At 48.4% G+C, this 23,153-nt stretch overlaps 1 protein-coding gene across 2 annotated transcripts in view; it reads left to right on the top strand.

Moving 5' to 3' along the window:
* Positions 1–20,320, top strand: part of MEIS3 (Meis homeobox 3) — a 75,593-nt gene extending 55,273 nt beyond the window's left edge. For both annotated transcript variants that reach the window (XM_081200552.1, XM_081200553.1), the window contains 6 exons: positions 25–170; positions 8,307–8,383; positions 11,511–11,569; positions 13,613–13,699; positions 15,676–15,759; positions 19,339–20,320. In XM_081200552.1, coding sequence (XP_081056678.1) covers positions 25–170; positions 8,307–8,383; positions 11,511–11,569; positions 13,613–13,699; positions 15,676–15,725 — 419 coding nt within the window. In that variant the 3' untranslated portion in view covers positions 15,726–15,759; positions 19,339–20,320. The remainder of the gene's footprint in view (positions 1–24; positions 171–8,306; positions 8,384–11,510; positions 11,570–13,612; positions 13,700–15,675; positions 15,760–19,338) is intronic.
* Positions 20,321–23,153: the final 2,833 nt, after the last annotated feature.

Raw genomic sequence — 23,153 nt, 5'->3', positions numbered from 1 at the left:
TTCTGCTTCTTTTTTTCCTCGCAGGGGACTGTCTAGACAACAGCGTGGCCTCCCCCAGCACGGGAGATGACGACGACTTAGACCGAGACAAAAAACGGAACAAGAAAAGAGGGATCTTCCCCAAAGTGGCCACAAACATTATGCGTGCGTGGCTATTCCAACACTTGTCGGTAAGAACGTGGATCTTTGTGGAGGGAAAGGGTAGGAGAGAAGGGAAGTCGCCAGGATCATAGAGAACTGCCTTATGTGGAATCAAACCATTAGTCCATCTGGCTCAACAGTGCCCCTACTGGCCGAGTCTCTCCAGCATTTTGTGCAAGGGGGATATTCCCAGTTTTACCTGGAAAAGCTGGCACTGGAACCCCAGGACCTCTTCAAAAACAAGGGTTTCTGCGTCCCATTCTCAGCTACGCAGGGAAGAATTGGGAATGGGGGGCCGGACAATTTGAACAAGGGTTGATGGGAGTTTCCTGAAGCTTCCTGGAGTACGGAACAGGTAAGATATGCAAAAACAGCTTACAGTGGTACCTCTGGTTAAGCACCACTTTAGCTAATGGGGCCTCCTGCTGCCGCTGTGCCGCCGGAGCACAATTTCTGTTCTCATCCTGAAGCAAAGTTCTTAACCTGAAGCACCATTTCTGTGTTAGCGGAGTCTGTAACCTGAAGCGTCTGTAACCCGAGGTACCACTGTACAGTGGTACCTCGGGTTACATACGCTTCAGGTTACAGACGCTTCAGGTTACAGACTCCGCTAACCCAGAAATATTACCTCGGGTTAAGAACTTTGCTTCAGGATGAGAACAGAAGTCGTGCAGCGGGAGAGGAAGGCCACATTAGCTAAAGTGGTACCTCAGATTAAGAATAGTTTCAGGTTAAGAACGGACCTCCGGAACGAATTAAGTACTTAACCCAAGGTACCACTGTATTCTGTCTCTAGAACTAGGACTGGGGAACCCATGACCCTCCAAATGGACTCCAACTCCCATCAGCCAGCATGGCCAACATTCACAAATGATGGGAGTCGTAGTCCAACAAGTATGTGGAGGGCCACAGTTCCCCTCTCCCAAATTAACCCAGTTTGGTGTCTCCGCTATGCGTGTGTGACGGGAAAACTGTTGTATCTCTTCCACATATAATGTTCAACTGTCCCTTACATAGCATAGCCAGGACTAAATTCCTGGGTCCTGTTTTATTGCGCTTGGTTGGCAGGCCTGTTGAGTCACACGCCGCACTACTTTTGCAGGACACAGATCCCTCTGTAACTCTGCAGGTGGCGAGATTCCTGAACGCGGTTATCTCACACACAAAAACCACTAAAAAACAACAACATCACCAAAACTAATCGGACAGTTATGATGAGAGTGCATGTCGGATCTCGTCTTCAGTTTTCCTTTTTCTGCGATCCGTCCCTTGGAGCTCCCCGGGCCCCAAGCTGTTATTTGGCTCTGCTCAATGACCCACCCTTGCATCGTGATGTTCTCCTTCTGGTGCAGAATATATCGGTCTTTATGCCCCTGTCCTTTTATGTTTGTACATATTTTATGGGCTAATAGCCGTAAGTAAGTAAGTAAGTAAGTAAGTAAGTAAGTAAGTAAGTAAATAAATAAATGAATAAATAAATAAATAAATAAATAAATAAATAAAATAACCCAGTTTCAAACCCTTCCGTTGGCTCAAGGGATCACGGACACTTGTTTTCTGAAGCCGCAAGGAGTGTTTAACAGAAAGGTCCTAGCATGAGGCTTCTATTTTTCGCAACACCCTCTTCAGAGAGGACCCTCTCTGCCTGATCCCCTTGCCTTTTTGGTGAGCAGCAGCAAAGACCCAGGTGATCTTTACACAAGACTTCGAAGTGGAGGAGAAGCAGAGGCTGTGTGGTTGTTGTTGATACCTCTGTCTCCCCAGCGGTTAGCTGTTTCTCTCCCCCACCTCCCAGAGCTGGGTTGAGCTTGTATTTTAAATGGTTTTATCACGAGAGCATTTATTTATTTATTGCAGTTATTCATATCCTGCCCCTCAGGATACAAACCCTTCCAAGTTGGCTTACACAAGTGAGATTGAACTACAGTACATTTAAACAAATACACACACACACACACACACACACACACACACACCACAACATGCAGTATCAAGGTACAAACAATATTGTATTTCATCAGGATCAATATCAATATCATCAGGATGCTTTCCACAGGGCAGTTTGCAAGTAGGGCGGCCTGGTATATAATAGTAATAGTAACAATAGTAATAGTAATAGCAATAATAATAGCAATAATAACAGTAATAATAAATTTATTTATACATACATAGCGATACGGGTGGCGCTGTGGGTTAAACCACAGAGCCTAGGACTTGCTGATCAGAAGGTCGGCAGTTCAAATCCCCATGACAGGGTGAGCTCCCGTTGTTCAGTCCCAGCTCCTGCCCACCTAGCAGTTCGAAAGCACATCAAAGTGCAAGTAGATAAATAGGTACCGCTCCAGCGGGAAGGTAAACGGCATTTGCTAGGTTGGCAGGAGCAGGGACCGAGCAATGGAAGCTCATCCCGTTGCAGGGATTCGAACCACCGACCTTCTGATTGGCACGTCCTAGGCTCTGTGGTTTAACCAACAGCGCCACCCGCGTCCCATTTTTCCTTGTTGTTGTTTAGTCGTGTCCGACTCTTCGTGACCCCCTGGACCAGAGCACGCCAGGCACTCCTGTCTTCCACTGCCTCCCGCAGTTTGGTCAGACTCATGCTGGTAGCTTCGAGAACACTGTCCCACCATCTCGTCCTCTGTCGTCCCCTTCTCCTTGTGCCCTCCATCTTTCCCAACACCAGGGTCTTTTCCAGGGAGTCTTCTCTTCTCATGAGGTGGCCAAAGTCTTGGAGCCTCAGCTTCAGGATCTGTCCTTCCAGTGAGCACTCAGGGCTGATTTCCTTCAGAATGGAGAGGTTTGATGTTCTTGCAGTCCATGGGACTTTTTCCTTAGGATATCCCTATTTTTGTTGGATAAATGTTGGAGGGTATGGAAGAGCAGAGGCAGCTCTGTTAATTCTGGGGACAGCCCTGCAGTGAGAGCCCATCCCTCATGCCAACGTGCTTTACCCAGGGGTTTTCTTCGACAACAAGGCATGCGGACCACCCGTTATTAGAATGGGCCCAAAGCTGGCCTTAATAAAGGACGATGTTTCAGCCATGCCGCTGATCATTTCTGCCCACGGCGCCATTTTCTGCCAACGCAGGCTGAGTTGGGGGAATTGCTGGCTCCCTGCTTGCGGCCCCTTTTGAACTGGCAAGCGAGCGGCTTGCTAGCTAACAGCGGGCATCTTTCCATGCCCGCCACCCATGCTCCCTTCCCTTCCCTTCCCCTCCTCGCTCGCCACCAAGCTGCCAGGCAATTAGACAGGGCCTCTCCCTGGTTAGTTAAACAAAGGCGAGTTAATGAGCGCTGGCCAATTAGTGGCTAATTGAAGGAGCTATAAAGCTATTAGAGGCTGGTGAAGGGTAATCAATTCTAGCCAATTACCCTGAACGCATTGGCAGGGAGTGAGGTGGGAGGGGGGCTTCCAAGGCTAAGCGGCTATGGCTAAGCTGGGCCCAAGCAAGCAAATTGGAATTGGGGCAAGGGGACGCCTCATCTTCCTCACCATGCGCTATCTAGTTTGTTTTCGTATTTGCTGCTTAGATTTTAAGCCCAACCTTGCCCCAAGGAGTGGAAGCATATGTGGCTCACAAACACACACAAACACATACTTTATCCTCACAACCTGTGAGATAGTGTCTGGCCCAAGGTGACCCTCTCAACAGAATACAATGGTACCTAGGGTTAAGTACTTAATTCATTCTGGAGGTCCGTACTTAACCTGAAACTGTTCTTAACCTGAAGCACCACTTTAGCTAATGGGGCCTCCTGCTGCTGCCACGCGATTTCTGTTCTCATCCTGAAGCAAAGTTTTTAACCTGAAGCACTATTTCTGGGTTAGCGGAGTCTGTAACCTGAAGCGTATGTAACCTGAAGTGTATGTAACCTGAGGTACCACTGTACGGGTTTGAAGCCTGACCTCCGAACTCCTAATCTGACGCTGTAACCACTACACCTGGGTCAGGGAGCCTTTTTCAGCTTGAGGACACCAGGGCTGGGCAGGGCCAGGACCAAATCAGAGTGGGGCCAAATGTGAAAGAGGAACGATGGACCCTTCAAGTGTCCCTGTTTTCCAGGGGCGTCTCTGATTTAGAGAAGCCATCCTGGTTTCTGATTTGATCCCATTTTTCCTTAGGATGCCCCTATTTTCATTGGAAAAATGTTGGAGGGTATGGGGTTATCCGACCCCCCGAGCCGCCTGAAGCCAGCCTTGTACATTTTAAAAACGTTTAACGTTTTATTCTGTTTTTATATATGTTGGAAGCTGCCCACGGCGACTGGGAAAAACCCATTAAGATGTGTGGGGTAGACATAGTAAAATTATCATTATGGAATGGGATGTCCCTATTTTCGTCAGAGAAATGTTGGAGGTTATGGGATGATGATGATGATTTTGCCTCATCTTCACCATAAAGTCCCAAACAGGTTGCAATTGTTTAAAGTACTATTTAAAAATACAGCCATACCTCATGTTACGTTTGCTTTTAAGGTTGCGCATTTTCAGGCTGCGTCCCGTGGCGACCCGGAAGTACCGGAAAGGGTTACTTTTGGGTTTCGCCATTCGCACATGCGCAGACGCACAAAATGACATCACGCGCATGGCAGAAGCGGTGAATCGCGGCACACGCACGCACAGACGCGGGTTGCGTTCCTTTCAGATTGTGAATGGGCCTCCGGAATGGATCCTGTTTGCAACCAGAGGTACCACTGTAGTTGAACCAACTTACAGCCAATATAATAGCACGGATCCTAATATATATATACACACATACACACATGGTTTCACCAAGGCCCAGAGTAGAGAAATACACAATAACAGTGCACAACCTAGGAGTTGCGCCAGAGAATGCCCTCTCCTGCGTCTCTCACACACAGAGCTTCTGATAGTGGTGGTCCTACCAAGTTCTTTCATTTACTTTATTTTTATTAATTAGATTTATATACTGCCCTTCATCAAACGATCTCAGGGCGCTTCTTAACTGCTGATCTTTACATGCCCTCCAACGCCAAGGTGAAAACCGTGGCGTCATCTTCTTGGGCTCCATCTTCCTGTTTTTTCCTGCGAGAGAACGGCGGCCATGTTGGGCGCTGTGATCTCACACAATTTTGTGCTGTGATTTCCCCCTGAAATTAAAAAAAAAGTGTTTCTTTGGGGCATGGTGGCCTAAAATGTGCATTTTCTGGTGCTGTGTGAGATTGTGATATGATTTCACTTCAGTTACTGAAACTGGCGGCCATTTAGCCAGTTGATCTATATTATAATTCCGTAACGGAGGTTCAGCGTCCTCGTACAAAGATTGAAAGAATGAGACCCAAAGGTTAGGGGGAATTTGTGAGGTTAAAGGGGAAATAGCCTTATGGGTACCAGAAGCCTATCTTAAAGTTTAAGTGTCTATACGCTTACCGCATTTATAAATTTTAAATTTATTGTTGTACATTGTTTTAAATGTTTGTTTTCCCTCTGGGATTGTACCCCCAAGTGTGTTTTATAAGCTGGTCTCCGACCGTAATAAATCATCTATCTATCTATCTCCCCTCTCCCAAGGAAAAATGTGGTGCGAAATCTCACGAGATCATGGCACCCAAAATGTCTGCCATTCTCTCGTGGGGGAAAAAATGGGATGTCCCCGTTGCGAGTTCACCCCGTTGCGAGGATTCGAACCGCCGACCTTCTGATCGGCAAGTCCTAGGCTCAGTGGTTTAACCCACAGCACCACCCGTGTCCCAAAAACAGGAAAGGAGGAACCGTGAATTATCAGACAGTCCATCCTCTCCTGGTAAATAGGGAAAACTGGGAGCATCTGTGGAAGTTCTGATCTCCACGATGCTCCAGAAGAAAGCCCCAAAGTGGTGACCTTGTGTTTCAAAACCTGAGAGAGCCTTCACAGTTGCCTCCATAGCCATTGACCCATTCTGTGTGTGACCTGGGTGACCTTCGGTCATCTGTCACCGGGCTGTCAGAGCCGGGGCCCCTATGGAGGCCCGGTTGCGACTCGTGGGCATGGACCCAACTCATCCATCATTTGGAGTGACAGCTAAAAGGCCGGAGCAGGCGGAGGGCAGGATGGGGGAGGGGGGATGGACAGTTGCCAAGTCCCCCAATACCGGGTACAGGGGAACTTTCGTGTCTTGGAACATCTGCTTGGGAATTGGGGGAAAGAAAGGGACGTGGTTTTGTGACGGGCATGGAAAAGGAAGGCGATCCCCAAAGCGGGGGACCAGAATCTGTTCCCATATTTGTTGGGAACATAAGGCGAAGAGACAGGGCCCAAAGAAAGGAGTCTGAAAAGAAAGCAAAGATTGTGACATTGCGGGGCTGGCAAAATTGAGCAGCGAAGCTTTTTCCCTGGGCCTCTTCTTGAGGGTGCTGGTGGGGTTGCACGCTTGTTTGGATACTCCACACTTGGGGGTGGGAAGAGATGCAGCATGTTGTTGTTGTTTAGTCGTTTAGTCGTGTCCGCCTCTTCGTGACTCCCTGGACCAGAGCACGCCAGGCACTCCTGTCTTCCACTGCCTCCCACAGTTTGGTCAAACTCATGCTGGTAGCTTCAAGAACACTGTCCAACCATCTCGTCCTCCGTCGTCCCCTTCTCCTTGTGCCCTCCATCTTTCCCAACATCAGGGTCTTTTCCAGGGAGTCTTCTCTTCTCATGAGATGGCCAAAGTCTTGGAGCCTCAGCTTCAGGATCTGTCCTTCCAGTGAGCACTCAAGGCTGATTTCCTTCAGAATGGATAGGTTTGATCTTCTTGCAGTCCATGGGACTCTCAAGAGTCTCCTCCAGCACCATAATTCAAAAGCATCAATTCTTCGGCGATCAGCCTTCTTTATGGTCCAGCATTTCTCTCCGCATGTAGAAAACCACCTCTTCAAGAAGGACTCAGTCTCACATTCCCCTGGTACACTCCCCCCACTTAAAAAACAACAAAACACTTCTGCAGGTAGGGCTGGCGTTAGCACATGGCAGCATCAATCAGTTGCTAGGGCCCCTGTGTCTTGGCAGGGCCTACTGCTGATGCCTACTGTGGGTCCTCTTTAAAATAAAATGTAAAAAATTATTTGAGCTGGGTCTATTTCAATTTCCCACAAAATGCCCCCATTGCAGTATCATTCCAGGGCTCTGTCGGAAGTTAAAATAGACCAGGCATTTTCAACCCAGCTTTTGTGGGACTCTGCTTTCCCGTCGGCCTCAGACACCAAGGTCAAGGATGGTGAAGGGCACCAGGTTGGGGAAGCCCGGGCCAGGCCCAGCAGAAATGCTCAGGGTGCCCCTGTTGTCCTCGTTGAGGCCCACTGCTGTGCATAGCCACTTGGTAAACATCCCGGTCCTGCGTGGAATTTTACCTGTGGTCCAGTATTCAAATATTCTAGACCACCCCTCACCCCTGTAGCCTCAAGTGGTGCAGTCCACGAAAAAGCTTTGCCACTAGATTTCTGCTCACCATATACCGTATTTTTCGCTCTATAAGACGCACCAGACCACGAGACGCACCTAGTTTTTGGAGGAGGAAAACAAGAAAAAAAATATTCTGAATCTCAGAAGCCAGAACAGCAAGAGGGATCGCTGCGCAGTGAAAGCAGCAATCCCTCTTGCTGTTCTGGCTTCTGGGATAGCTGCGCAGCCTGCATTCACTCCATAAGATGCACACACATTTCCCCTTACTTTTTAGGAGGGAAAAAGTGAGTCTTATAGAGCAAAAAATACAGTAAACTGGGCCACGGTTTAGCAGAGAGAAGGGAATGCCTGTGGCCAGGAGTTTCTTCTTCTTCAAAAAACCCGAGCTTTTGATTTTTTTTTAAAGAAGTTTGCCAAAATCGACACTTCCGTCATGGGCTGCCATATGTCCGGTTTTCCCCGGACATTTCAGAGATTTCTGCCCAGACGCTGTTTACAAGGGCCGAAGACCAGCTATTTCCAGGGAATTCCAGACGTATGTCAACCCTAGCTAAATCTTTGGCCACAAGGCTCTGGCCCACATCAAAGCCTATAAAGCACTCTGGATAGTTCAGGGCTTGAATTATGCTGGGAGCCAAGGTTGTGGTGCTAACATGGGGTAATCGCTATGAACGGGGGCCAAGCTCAAATGTGGTTTAAGAAACCTTCCGCGAAACCCTTCAGATAATATTGGGCCAGCTTCGCTAACACCCTCCCCAACTTCTCTTCTCTTCCCCTGAACAGCACCCCTATCCCTCGGAAGAACAGAAGAAGCAGTTAGCTCAGGATACGGGACTGACCATCTTGCAAGTCAATAACTGGTAAGGATCTCAACGCTGGCGCAGAGGGGTATTTAGCTCCTTTAGATCCATTTCTTCACCCAGTCCAGAGGTTCTCTTCACTGATGTGGGTTGCAGACAACTAGGTTCTGTTCGCGGTAAGGTAAAGGTAAAGGGACCCCTGACCCTTAGGTCAAGTCGTGGACGACTCTGGGGTTGTGGCGCTCATCTCGCTTTATTGGCCGAGGGAGCCGGCGTACAGCTTCTGGGTCATGTGGCCAGCAGGACTAAGCCGCTTCTGGCAAACCAGAGTAGCGCACGGAAACACTGTTTACCTTCCTGCCAGAGCAGTACCTATTTATCTACTTGCACTTTGACATGCTTTCCTGCTAGGTTGGCAGGAGCTGGGACCAAGCAACGGGAGCTCACCCCGTCGCAGGGATTCGAACTGCCGACCTTCTGATTCGGCACTTCCTAGGCTCTGTGGTTTAACCCACAGTGCCACCCGCGTCCCTCTTCTGCTCGTGGTAGACATATTTAAAAATTATGAACCTAAGTGAGTACAGTCATACCTCATGTTATGTTTTTTCAGGATACGTCCCGCAGCAACCCGGAAGTACTGGAAAGGGTTACTTCCGGGTTTTGCCACTTGCGCATGCGCAGATGCGCAAAATGATGTCGCGCGCATGCGCAGAAGCGGCAAGTTGCAACCCACGCGTGCGCAGACATGCCGCTGCGGGTTGCGCTCTTTTCATGTTGCAAAGAGGCCTCCGGAATGGATTCTGTTCGCAACCAGAGGTACCACTGTAATGATCAGTCATTTCAATGGCTGTACTTCGAGTAGGACCCTGGATGCATTCAGCCCTTTGGCAGTTTTAAAAAAATCTCAACAACTTCAATCCTAAAAAAAGCTCAACAACCTTGGTCGGCCCTTTGGTCGGCCCTTACGCATGTTCACTTCATCAAATCTGGTGGCCCTCTTTGGAAAAAGTTTGGACACCCCTGATGTAGTGGGTGCACATGATAAAGGCTTTAAATTAATTAATAATATGTTTGAAAACATGTTGTTAAGCCATTTTAAGGACAGAAGGAGGTTTTCCTGGATCAGGCCAATGGCCCATCTAGTTCATTATCCTCTTCTTACTGTGGTCACTCAGAAGCTCCAGTGGGAATCCATCAAAAAGGACCGAAGTGTTACAGTGATCTCTCTCCACTTGTGATTCCAGCAACTCAAACTTAGGCTCACCCAACGACAGGAGGGTCAAGTGTTTTTTAATACGATGATTAATTTAGCACATGGAACTCAGTGCCACAAAAAGGGGAGCTGGCATCAGCAACTCAGTTAGATATACCCATAGAAGATATATCCTCTATATCAGCTTGAATCTCAGGCGCTAGGGCCAGATAACAGGGGAGAGAGCCCATCGTTTCATCCCTTGCATGTGAACTTTCCTGAGTCATGTGGCCGGACCAGAACGTTGGGCAAGGTGGACCTTTGGCCAGGAAGGAAGACAGTCTTGCACTCATGCTCACCCTGCTTAGAAACAGCTTGTTTTTCGGTCTGAATTTAAAATCAATGACATGTAATTGGCTATAAAGATTTTTTTTTTTACATTTTCTCCCAAGGTAACTCCCAATTTGTTTGGGGAAACTGCTGTTCCAGAGCATCATTTGGCTAAATAGAACTTCTGTCTACAGGGGGTGCCTGATTTTGGGAACCAGGCATTAGGGGTTGCCATTGCCTCCATGCTTTGCAAACGTGTAGCCAAAGCTCTCCGACTGTCCCCTGCTGGAGGCAGAGTGCTGGTATTATTGCAGCAGGACTGTGGCTCGGAGGGAGAGCACCTGCTTTGAATGCAGAAGGCTTCGAGTTCAATTTTTGACACCGCCAGCTAGGGTTCCCTTATCCGAAACCCCAGAGAAGCATTTCCAATTGGTGTTGGTCAGACATCCCCAACCAGGTGCCCTCCATTTGCACGGTGGTAATGCTCCTGCTGCAGCCCACCTTGGAGCAGGCCGTGACCTACTAGAAGGTCCTGACTCACCAGCTGAAGACCAGCACATATAATAATAATAATAATAATAATAATAATAATAATAATAATAATAATAATTTATTATTTGTACCCTGCCCATCTGGCTGGGTTTCCCCAGCCACTCTGGGTGGCTTCCAACGAAGATTAAAAATACATTAAAATGTCACACATAAAAAAATTCCCTGACCGAGGCTGCCTTCAGATGTCTTCTAAATGTCAGGTAGTTGTTTATCTCTTTGACATCTAATGGGAGGGCGTTCCACAGGGTGGGCACCACTACCGAAAAGGCCCTCTGCCTGGTTCCCTACAGCTTTGCTTCTCGCAATGAGGGAACCGCCAGAAGGCCCTTGGAGCTGGACCTCAGCGTCCGGGCAGAACGATGGGGGTGGAGGCGCTCCTTCCGATATACTGGACAGAGGCCGTTTAGGGCTTTAAAGGTCAGCACCAACACTTTGAATTGTGCTCGGAAACATACTGGGAGCCAATGTAGGTCTTTCAAGACCGGTGTTATGTGGTCTCAGCGGCCACCCCCAGTAACCAGTCTAGCTGCCGCATTCTGGATTAGTTGTAGTTTCCGGGTCACCTTCAAAGGTAGCCCCATGTAGAGCGCATTGCAGTAGTCCAAGCAGGAGATAACCAGAGCATGCACCACTCTGGCGAGACAGTCTGTGGGCAGGTAGGGTCTCAGCCTGCGTACCAGGTGGAGCTGATAAACAGCTGTCCTGGACACAGAATTGACCTGCACCTCCATGGACAGCTGTGAGTCCAGAATGACTCCCAGGCTGCACACCTGGTCCTTCAGGGGCACAGTTACCCCATTCAGGAGCAGGGGGTCCTCCACACCTGCCCACCCCCTGTCCCCCAAGAACAGTACTTCTGTCTTGTCAGGATTCAACCTCAATCCATTAGCTGCCGTCCATCCTCCAACCGCCTCCAGTACTGAGCCAGAAGGACCAAGGGTCTGACTCTGTACAATGCAACTTCCTAAGCTCTCAGTGTGGCTCTGTGACCCAGAGTTGGCCTGGCAATAAGCAAGCGGTGTTTTGGAGAGAGGCAACAAAATCCCAAACCAAACTCTGACCCTTTTATCAGTTGGTGCCTGACTCCTCCACTGCCTCTTATGTCTCTTGCAGGTTTATTAACGCCAGGCGGCGCATAGTTCAACCGATGATCGATCAATCAAATCGCACAGGTATGGGGTTCCGTCGGGGAGAGGGGAAGTGGGTTTTTTTGGTTGTTGGGTTGTGGGATCCAGGATGCTGGGGCTGCACTCTCTTAACTCAACCTCCTCCAATGTGGGGCCCTTCAGATGTTTTGAACGACTGTTCCCAACACTCCCAGCTAGCAACGCCAAAGGCTAGGGGCGATGGGAGCTGTGGTGCAGCAACATCTGGGCAGCTGCAGGTTCCCCCTCTGTCACAGGAGCATGCCAGTCAGCAATCACACCGTTCAAAGTTGCAGTTCATTCCCAGTGGTCTTATTCCGTGGAAATCAGTTGCTGAGGCTGAAAGTCCCCGTCTCCCTACTGTTAGGATATACCGTATTTTTTGCTCTATAAGACTCACTTTTTCCCTCCTAAAAAGTAAGGGGAAATGTGTGTGCATCTTATGGAGTGAATGCAGGCTGTGCAGCTATCCCAGAAGCCAGAACAGCAAGAGGGATTGCTGCTTTCACTGCGCAGCGATCCCTCTTGCTGTTCTGGCTTCTGAGATTCAGAATATATTTTTTCTTGTTTTCCTCCTCCAAAAACTAGGTGCGTCTTGTGGTCTGGTGCATCTTATAGAGCAAAAAATATGGTAGTTTTGTTCCACCTTAAAAGGGTACAGGCATGACTGCTGTGTGTCACATGCCTGTTTACTTCCAGCACAGCTCTGCTGGGAACTTCTGTTTGTATATAGCTTTTGCGTTCTGCTGTTTTGCTGGAGACGAAGGGAAGCAGACATGTTTTCCTCTGTTCCTGAACTATGCTGAATAAAACGCTGTACATTACGCTTACACATTTCTCTGTCTGCCTCTTCTGCTGTGAGAAGATTTACACACTCTGCTGATTGGGCGTGCACGGGGCTCTAAACATATCTGTGGCTCATGTTGCTGATTGATGCTATTCCAAGGGAGACCGGCTGCCGGCCGGTGGCTGGAGTCAGCTGGGGGCCTGCCTGATGCCCCCGTCTCCCCGGCAGTATCCCAACACCCACAGCTGTCTAAGTCACCTCCTCTCCAGGGCTTTTTCCAAGCAATCTGAGACGCTGCCTGCTTGCAGCCAACCTCTCTTCCGACCCTTTCATGCCGCTTCTGATTCCAGGAGTCGGGGGGGGGAGAGCTTGTTACAACAGGAGGGGGAGACCCCAGTGACTCTTTACCAACCAGACTCATCTCTGCCTCCCGCCTCCCACTCGCTTGATTCAGCTTCTGTCTCTGATTCTGGACTGCTCTCTGCCACAGACTCTCCCTGCTCATTAAGCCCTGTTGCCTCTTCAGCTTCTGACACCTCCTCTTCCTAGTCTTCTCCCTCCAACCACTCATCAATGTCCCACCACCAATCCCCTGGCTCTGAGCCTTCTTCCCATGGGGGTTCCCCAGCTGGTTCCTCCCACCGCTTCAAACCAGTCCCATGACACCCTCTCTGCTCTAACTGGGACTAAGATGTAAGCCTTTATCAACCTGATCTTCTACCCAATGGGTATGATATTACTCACTGCGAGAAGCCAAGTTACAGGGAACCAGGCAGAGGGCCTTCTCGGTGGTGGTGCCCGCCCTGTGGAACGCCCTCCCACCAGATGTCAAAAAGAACAACTACCAGACTTTTAGAAGACATCTGAAGGCAGCCCTGTTTAGGGAACCTTTTAATGTTTGATGCATTACTGTATTTTAATATTTTGTTGGAAGCCGCCCAGAGTGGCTGGGGAAGCCCAGCCAGATGGGCGGGGTATAAATAAATTATTATTATTATTATTAAATTATTATTACGACAATGAATCAGCAGTTGACAGGAGTATCAGATACCTAGAAACCCTAAACTAAAAACCCTGTTATATTACCTAAAAGATGAAATTGGGAGGACTTTGCAGTTGGTATGGAATTTATTGATGGCATTTAGAATGCGCAGTCCCTTGCGTCAGCAGGTGCAGAATCTATGAGGGCTTTTAAGAAAGTTCCCAACGGATTTTCACACAAATCCTTGATGGGTCATGAAAGCAAGTGAGTTTTTGAGATGATGTTCCTTTCGTCCAATCAGGTCAAGGGGCACCGTACAGCCCTGATGGGCAGCCAATGGGAGGCTACGTCATGGATGGGCAGCAGCATATGACGATTCGCCCCCCAGGTAAGTGGCGACTGAACTCAAGGCAGCAAGGGAAGTAGAGAGGGCACCGTGGGATTATGAGATCAGAGGGATTGGCAGATCTGTCAATTTTGGTTCCTCAGCTTCCCATCTATGTGCTCAGTTTCTCAGCGCTAAAAGGCTGGCAAGTTTCCAAGAGGAGAGGACTTTAAAAATCCCACAAACGGATGTGGAAAAGGGTAGAGCTTAACCGAAGGCTGGAGAAACTGAAATTGACAGATCTGCCCATCGCTTACCTCTGCCACCAGACTTAGCCAAGGGACCTCTCAGTACTATAGCAGGCTCTGATTCCAACACCTGAGCTTCCAGGGCTTCAGTCCGCTTAGGTTCAGATTTTTAACGTGGGCCTATGTCAGTCACGGGACACGGGTGGTGCTGTGGGTTAAACCACAGAGCCTAGGACTTGCCGATCAGAAGGTCGGCGGTTCGAATCCCCACGACGGGGTGAGCTCCCGTTGCTCGGTCCCTGCTCCTGCCAACCTAGCAGTTCAAAAGCACGTCAAAGTGCAAGTAGATAAATAGGTACCGCTCCGGCGGGAAGGTAAACGGCGTTTCCGTGCGCTGCTCTGGTTCGCCAGAAGCGGCTTAGTCATGCTGGCCACATGACCCGGAAGCTGTACGCCGGCTCCCTCGGCCAATAAAGCGAGATGAGCACTGCAACCCCAGAGTCGGCCACGACTGGACCTAATGGTCAGGGGTACCTTTACCTTTATGTCAGCCACAAGGGACGCAGGTGGCACTGTGGGTTAAACCACAGAGCCTAGGACTTGCCGATCAGAAGGTCGGCGGTTCGAATCCCCGTGACGGGGTGAGCTCCCATTGCTCGGTCCCTGCTCATGCCAACCTAGCAGTTCAAAAGCACGTCAAAGTGCAAGTAGATAAATAGGTACTACTCCAGCGGGAAAGTAAACGGTGTTTCCGTGCGCTGCTCTGGTTCGCCAGAAGCGGTTTAGTCCTGCTGACCACATGACCCGGAAGCTGTATGCCGGCTCCCTCGGCCAATAAAGCGAGATGAGTGCCGCAACCCCAGAGTCGGCCACGACTGGACCTAATGATCAGGGGTCCCTTTACCTTTACCTTTTTATGTCAGCCACGCTTTCTGAATCAATATGGGAAACCGAATTGCAGGCATTCTTCGAAATTCGCACTTCTCTGAATATTGTGACGCACTTCTCCAACCAGAGAATGCGTGCATTCAGGGAAAGTGTGCAGAAAAAATTGTTGCATCGGATAAAGACGACATATGAAGGGTCTTATATTGCTTGCAAAAGTGTGCATTCCAGGCAAAATTGCCTACAAACATGTGCACATTTGGAGACATTTGCACTAAAATGCTGACAATTTTTTGTGAGGACTTTAGAAATAATAATGGTTTGCAAACCATTAACAGAAATTTGGAGAACTGAGCTTAAGGCTGGAAAATGAGAATCTGAGGGAAACCAAAAGGGACAGATTCATTCACCCCTAGCCCTGATAAATGGGTTGTCTCCAGTGCAAGTTCTACTCAAAGTATAGTCCTTGAAAGTAATGCATTTTAAGTAATACATTCACACAGTAGTTTATTCTGTTTTCCCCGATGTTTCCCTAACTGTGAATTTCTGCATTATATTTGAGTGTTGACATGACATAAACGACACTTCCGGAAACATAGCAGAATGTAGCCCAAGTTTTGCACTCGTTTCTGTTTGCAAACAACAAGAAAAAGAGGAGCTAAATTTTCAATATATTCTGCTATATTTCCGGCAGCGGCTTTGACGTTGTGTGAAAAGCTCGAATACAACTTGGCAATCAACAGTTAGGGAAACGTCCTAAACTGCTGTATGAATGCAGCCTAATTTAAGTCGGTTATTTCAATGGGTCTACTTAGTTGGCTACAAACTCAGTTGGCTACAACCCTGTGTGAAATAGAAGTGGGGTGCTGGGACACTTACAAACTCTGTTTTGTCCTCCGTTTCCAGGACCAATGGGGATGGCAATGGGCATGGAGGGGCAATGGCACTACATGTAAAGCCCTGAACCCGCTGGCAACACAAGATGGGGAAGTGAGTATCTCATGGGAGTTTGCGGTAGCTGGTGGGTTCATCTGGCCTCGTTCTCCAGGAAACAGAAGTGCCGTATTTTTCGCTCTATAAGACGCACTTTCCCCCTCCTAAAAAGGGGAAGTGTGTGTGCGTCTTATGGAGCGAATGCAGGCTGCGCAGCTTTCGCTGAAGCCAGGAGAGCAAGAGGGATCGGTGCGCACCGATCTCTCTTGCTCTCCTGGCTTCGCTTCGCTGGAGAGGTGCTGCGCAGCTTTCCCTCTCTGCGCAGTGCCCCTTCAGCGAAGCGGGAGGAGATACGGAGAGAACATTTTTTTTCTTGTTCTCCTCCTCTAGAACTAGGTGCGTCTTATGGTCGGGTGCGTCTTATAGAGCAAAAAATATGGTAGCATGACGGGTGCTCGTTGAAGCCAAGCGTGGCATCCGTGCTCAGCACCCTTGGGCAGCTGACAGGACCCACTCACACAGGCGCTGGCTCTGGGTCCCCCCCCCCCCGTTGAGTGGCTGAAATATACTCGGAGTCGAGAGTGGATTTCATGCTCTTTATTCAGCTCACAGTGGTGAGGAGGAATGGAAGTTCCCCCAGAATGTCTGCTTTATATACATTATTTACACAATGGGCCCCATGTGATTGGCTAATTCCGGGATTCTCCTGTAGGCCAATCAGGTTGCGGATTCACTTCCCCCTGGAGTTGGATTGGGTGGCTCCTGCGGACCAATCAGACTGCTGCATTCTGAATACTATTGTTCTAGGACCAATCAGCTGCTGCCTTTTGGATCCTATTCAATTCAGTACATAACAGTGGCCCAAGACATTTTGGCACCTGAGGCAAACCACAAAAAGGCGCCTAGTCCCCACCAGGTTAGAAGGGTGTGAGTGAAGATCTATAACAGGAACAAGGGGGTGGGGATAAAGATCTACATCGGGATCTGCTGTCCCCGTGGATCCTGCCACCCCAGGCGGTTACCTCACCTTGCCTCATGGGTGGGCCGGCCCTGTTTCAAACCACTGCTGGGAATTTCTCACCGAGGCTTTGTGATTGGGGCATTTTGGGAGATGCGCCTCAAGCATCTGGCTGGCTCATTTGTGGGGCGGGGGAGAAGGGACTTCAGCCAATAGTGCTGAGCTAATATTTTGCAGGAGATATTCCATACACACACCCCCGAGATCCCTTTTTCTCTCCTCTCTGCTAAATTTCTCTAAATAGTACCCACCATTTTCAATTATTCTTGTTGTTGTTGTTGTGGCGGCTGCAATTCCCGCTCCCTGCAATACCCTGGAATGGTGCAAAGGGGCATTCGGGGGGGGGTGCAAAATGCAGACCAGGGGGCCAACGCAGCTGCTGTGAAACGAAAAGGAGGAAACAAACGAAAGCTAAACCTTTTAGGAGAAACAAACAAATCTGGGCTGCTGCAAACGCTGCTGATGCTGAGCTCCCCACCAAGCCACCCAGGAAACTGTTGGAAAAGTTCTCTTTTCCCTGGAGAAATCCTGTGAAATTGTTGCCCCAGTTTCTCTGCCTGCAAGTGGCACGAAAGATTCTGGGAGTTCCTTGTGAGCGTAGAACTGGTTCTCTGGGCAGATTCTGGGTCACTCATTCAACATGGGATATTGGCCGGAGTGTCAGACTAGAATGAGGGAGACCACGCTTCAGAGCAATATTTCAAAAAGTGAAAATCGGGACACAAAAGTTGTTTTTTTTTGGGGGGGGCTAAGTTGTTGAGCTCCGCCCCCCCAAAGCTCAACAACAACAACAACAACAACAACAACAACAACAACAACAACAACAACAACAAAGTAAAAAAATTCCTTCCAGTAGCACCTTAAAGACCAACTAAGTTAGTTCTTGGTATGAGCTTTCGTGTGTATGCACACTTCTTCAGATACACTGAAACAGAAGTTGCCAGACCCTTTTATATAGTGAGAAGGTGGGGAGGGGTATTACTCAGAAGGGTGGTGGGAATGGGAGATTGGCAGTGTATAGAGAGAAGGTGGGGAGGGGAGTAATACCCCTCCCCACCTTCTCTCTATATAGAAGGATCTGGCAACTTCTGTTTCAGTGTATCTGAAGAAGTGTGCATGCACACGAAAGCTCATACCAAGAACTAACTTAGTTGGTCTTTAAGGTGCTATGGGAAGGAATTTTTTTATTTTGACTATGGAAGACCAACATGGCTACCTGTCTGTAACAACAACAACAAAGGTTTGGGAACTATTTTAAATGAAATTCGGCATAAAATCTACACTTCAGACATTGATTGCCATGCGCCCAGGTTTGTCCAATTTCCGGAAATTCTGCAGAGACGCCATTTCTGATATGCTCAGGAAATCCTGGACATATGGCAGCTCTACTTTAGAGGCCCTAAGCACTGGAAAAACTATGGTGCCCTCCCCCACTAAGTAATTAAAAATAAAAACCATACTGAACCATGTTTTAATAGTGAGAAAACAAATTGATTATAACACGTGAAATGATCTGATTTCTTTGCATTGTTTTGATCTACCTTAATAGGACGACCCCTGGTTTAGGTGGGGATAAGGGATAAGAAGAAAAGAGTGTCTGCTTTGCTGCTGCCCTAAACACACGTTTAGTCTCCCAACTTGGTAATCCGGGGTTCAAAAGGGGCGTGGCTGGTGCTGTGGTCTAAACCACTGAGCCTCTTAGGCTTGCCGATCAGAAGGTCGGCAGTTCGAATCCCCTCGACAGGGTGAGCTCCCGTTGCTCTGCCCCAGCTCCTGCCAACCTAGCAGTTTGAAAGCACGTCAAAGTGCAAGTAGATAAATAGGTATCACTGCGGCGGGAAGGTAAACAGCGTTTTGGTGCGCTCTGGTTTTTGTCACAGTATTTCGTTGCGCCAGAAGCGGTCTAGTCCTACTTGCCACATGACCTGGAAAGCTGTTTCTGGAAAAACGCCGGCTCCGTCAGCCTGAAAGCAAGATGAGCGCCACACCCCATAGCCGCCTTTGACTGGACGTAACCATCCAGGGGTCCTTTACCTTTATAAAGGTAAAGGAATCCCTGACCATTAGGTCCAATCGTGGCCAACTGGGGTTGCGGCGCTCATCTCGCTTTACTGGCCAAGGGAGCTGGCGTACAGCTTCCGGGTCATGTGGCCAGCATGACTGAGCCACTTCTGGCGAACCAGAGCAGTGCACGGAAATGCCGTTTACCTTCCCGCCAGAGCGGTACCTGTTTATCTACTTGCACTTTGATGTGCTTTCGAACTGCTAGGTTGGCAGGAGCAGGGACGGAGCAACGGGAGCTCATCCTGTTGCGGGGATTTGAACCGCCGACCTTCTGATCGGCAAGTCCTAGGCTCTGTGGTTTAACCCACAGCGCCACCCGCGTCCCTTTAGCTTTATACCAGGGTTCAAATCCCCATTTGACCCTATCTCCTAGCCTCCCCTACCACACACTGGTTGTTGTGTGGGTAACAGGCAGAGGGGAAGAGCTGTGTACGTAACCTGGAGCTCATCAGCTAGAAATACGACAACAAATTGAAAAAGAAGATTTGAAGTGCAGGCTGAGTCAGGAAAGCATGGCTGGCTTTCACTGTCTGCTCCTTCTTGGTTTTTTTCAGGTTTCCAGACTAGGCTTTGTGCCGGGCAACACGAACCCTAGCAGGTTTTACGGGCACCAGACTCCCGGCACATCAGGGCCTCCTGCGCCCACAACTTCCCCAGCGCTCTGCGAGAATGTGCCACAGACCATTCTCCCTCTCCCCCTCCAGCCACGACGCACGGCCACTGTCCGCACTGCAACCCCCGACCAGAGGAAGCGAAACACCCCCAGCACACCCAAACCCCCCACTCGGGACGGGCCAAGCACGGACAGCGCCCCTTCCCTGCCCTCCTTCTCCCTGCCCTTCTGCCAGTTCCTTCTCTCCCTCACTCCTTTTTGCCAAATAAAGAAGGACCGTTCCCGACAACCTGTAGCCAAAACGACAAGGCTCCGAAATATCCTGCGGGCGTCGCGTCTTCCGGGGTTTAGGAGCCAGACCAAGCTGGACTTTGATGGAAACAGATCCCCCTTCCCAGCGTTTACAAAAGGAAAAAGAAAGAACAAGGGAGAGGTGGAGAGCGCAATCCGTCTTTCAACAAAGATGTGGAGAGGGGGGAAGGCCGATGTATTAACTTTTTCATTGCTTGGGGTCTGATCCATCATTTTTCTCGCCACGCGCATACCTCACGCCCGCCTGCCCCCCGCCACCGCTCCAGACACGGCGGCCTCTTCACGGACTTCTTTTCCAAAGGAGAGAATGTTCCAAGCAGGGTTGTGTTTTGTTTCATTTTCCAAAAACCTTTCCTTTTTCCTTCCTTCTTTCTTTCTTTCTTTCCCCCTCCCCCCCTTCCTTCCTTCTGGATGTTTTAATTATTAATTAATTATTGATGTCGATGCTCAGAACGGGGAAGTAAATTAAATTGTACATTTTATTTTCCTTTTTATCTTTTTTTTCCCAGGGTTCTTGTTTTTAACGTGCTTTTTTTTTTGTTTCGTTTTGTTTTTAAAACTGAGAAATAATTCAAGAAAAAGAGAAAAGGAAAAAAAACCAAAACGAACTACGCCTGCGGCCTTGGTCTCGTTTGTTCTCGCCGGGTTGGTTTGTTGTTGTTCTGAGTTATCGAGACAAAATGACGTTCACCTCTTCCTTTCTTTATAAGAAATGGCTGGTGGGATCGGGGTGGGAGGAGGAATAATCCTTAAAGCTGCCTTTTCCGTCTGGGCTGAATTTAAGGATCCTGAATGTGCTAATGTCTAAGGGTGTGTCTACACTAAAACATTTTTAATCCAGATTAACTGTTTGGACTCATCTGAATCTCAGGGCATTGGGCAAAAGAGTTCTGCATTGCAGGCAGTTGGACTAGGGGACACCCCCCTCTTGTCCCTTCCAACTCTACAATTCTGTGATTTTATCCTCCTAGGAAAATGGAAAATTAGAGTTCTCTGAAAGGTCTGGATGAGTCTTGTGTCATCTCCAACCTTGTTGTTGTTTAGTCGTTTAGTTGTGTCTGAATCTTTGTGACCCCATGGACCAGAGCATGCCAGGCACTCCTGTCTTCCACTGCCTCCCGCAGTTTGGTCAAACTCATGCTGGTAGCTTCGAAAACACTGTCCCACCATCTCGTCCTCTGTCATCCCCTTTTCCTTGTGCCCTCCATCTTTCCCAACATCAGGGTCTTTTCCAGGGAGTCTTCTCTTCTCATGTGGTGGCCAAAGTATTGGAGCCTCAGCTTCAGGATCTGTCCTTCCAGTGAGCACTCAGGGCTGATTTCCTTCAGAATGGATCGGTTTGATCTTCTTGCAGTCCATGGGACTCTCAAGAGTCTCCTCCAGCACCAGAATTCAAAAGCATCAATTCTTCGACGATCAGCCTTCTCTACCGTCCAGCTCTCACTTCCATACATCACTACTGGGAAAACCATGGCTTTAACTATACGGACCTTTACAGATGCCAATTTTATACAAATTTAGCTGTCATGGCTTCCTCCAAAGGATCTTGGGAGTTGTAGTTTGACATGGTGGAAATAAGACCAGAAACTGCTGTCTGTGTTCAGACCAAAACAAATAGAATCGAGATGTGCTGTGTTCCATTAGTTTGTTCCAGCCCAGCCATTTCATATCTCAACCTGATCTTTTGATTCTTATGCTGGACGACTGCTGGCACATCTGGAATTTTAAGGGGGTGTTATAGGCACCACCAACGAGTTGCTTTTCTCCCCACCTTCCACTGGTCAGTCTCTTCCCCGTTCGCTCCCAATCACAGACAGACAAAGCACACATTGTCTTTCGTTCCACAGGGTTGGGCGGAAAACTGAAATGGATCCTCATGGATTTGCATTATTTTACAGGCTCGCCCACGACCACCATCCCGTTTATGATTACAGTGGTAAAAAGCACAGCAAAAATAATAGATCCAGTGGTTGCCCCGTTATAGAAAAATCTAGGTGTGAGGCTGCTCAGTCACCCAGCTCGTCGGGCAGAGCCCGCGGGTCCCTGCGGAATAAAGGAAGGAGTCCAGCCAACCGGAGCAAATAGCTGTAGACCAAAGTTTATTACGCAATAGGTTCAAAGAGCAAATTTGAACCTCGAGGATGAGGTGACAAAGACTTTTAAAACTTTCCCACCATATCCCAGAATACAGTTCATACAGCATCATTTCTACATCACTGACATGTCACAGAAGGGGAGGGGTTAACCTTGGCAAACATGTCCAGACAAGTCCTTGGTACAAGATTAGCATAAGCAGACAGGGCAGGGCAAGACTCAGGTATAAGATGAGCATAGACAAATATGTCTTAAGTACCCACCACCCAAAAGTACAATAGAAGTTCCTTTGCATGTCTGGAGCCTGAGGCGAGTCAGGTGATGAGATTTGGCTTCCTTTGGCTAACAATGAGCCCAGCAATTGTCACCTCTGGGAACTTCCTGGAGTCCTTTTTCAAGGGGAAAATAGCTTTGGAATGGAGGAAACTGGGAAAGGAGATGATTTTAATATTATTTTTAAAGCTAGGTAACTTCCCTGAGCTGTCAAGTTGAAAGGATACATTCAGGCATAATATTTGTAATATTTAACTTTAAAGATGTGCCCCCCCCCGTAATTTCCGTAACACCCCACTACAAAAATTCAAGGCACACAGCCTCATGAATAGCCATAATTTTTTGTACGTACGATGACAACAAAAACAAGAAACCACAAAACATGTCACCGAACTGGTTTCCTCCAGTTGTTCTGAACTATAACTCCCATCAGCCTCAGCTGCAGATGGGAAATATTCAAAACATCTAGAGGGCACCTGGTTAATAAAAGCTAGTTTACTGGACAGACAATCTGCTTTATTTAACACATCTGTTTTATCTGTTGTTTTCGTCCCGAGTTTTTATTAGTCTATATTTTTCCCCTTGGAATGGATTATATTTGATAGTTAGTTATATAGCCACCTTGTTCATCCTTGTATGAAATAAGCGAAGACCCCACCACACAGAAATCAATGAACGTTGCCTTCATTCACAATTGGCCACTTTGAAAAACATCCCCGCACTTGGAATGCTAGCCTGTCAGGGAGAAGGGTTCTATAGCCTAGGCTTGTCCTCAACATCCTAGCTACCTAGGTGCAGGGATTTGGGGAAAAGGTTTGCATTCAGTCGTGTGACACCTCATCCCCTTCCCATTCCAAGAAAGCACAGCCCAGAACTATGTTTACTAAATACCGTATTTTTTGCTCTATAAGACTCACTTTTCCCCTCCTAAAAAGTAAGGGGAAATGTGTGTGCGTCTTATGGAGCGAATGCAGGCTGCGCAGCTATCACAGAAGCCAGAACAGCAAGAGGGATTGCTGCTTTCACTGCGCAGCGATCCCTCTTGCTGTTCTGGCTTCTGAGATTCAGAATCCCCCC

The sequence above is a fragment of the Podarcis bocagei genome (assembly GCF_964188305.1).
Source record: "Podarcis bocagei genome assembly, chromosome: 7".
Lineage (NCBI taxonomy): Eukaryota > Metazoa > Chordata > Lepidosauria > Squamata > Lacertidae > Podarcis > Podarcis bocagei.
Note: the sequence above shows the minus strand (reverse complement) of the source record. Positions and strands in the feature narration are given on the sequence as shown.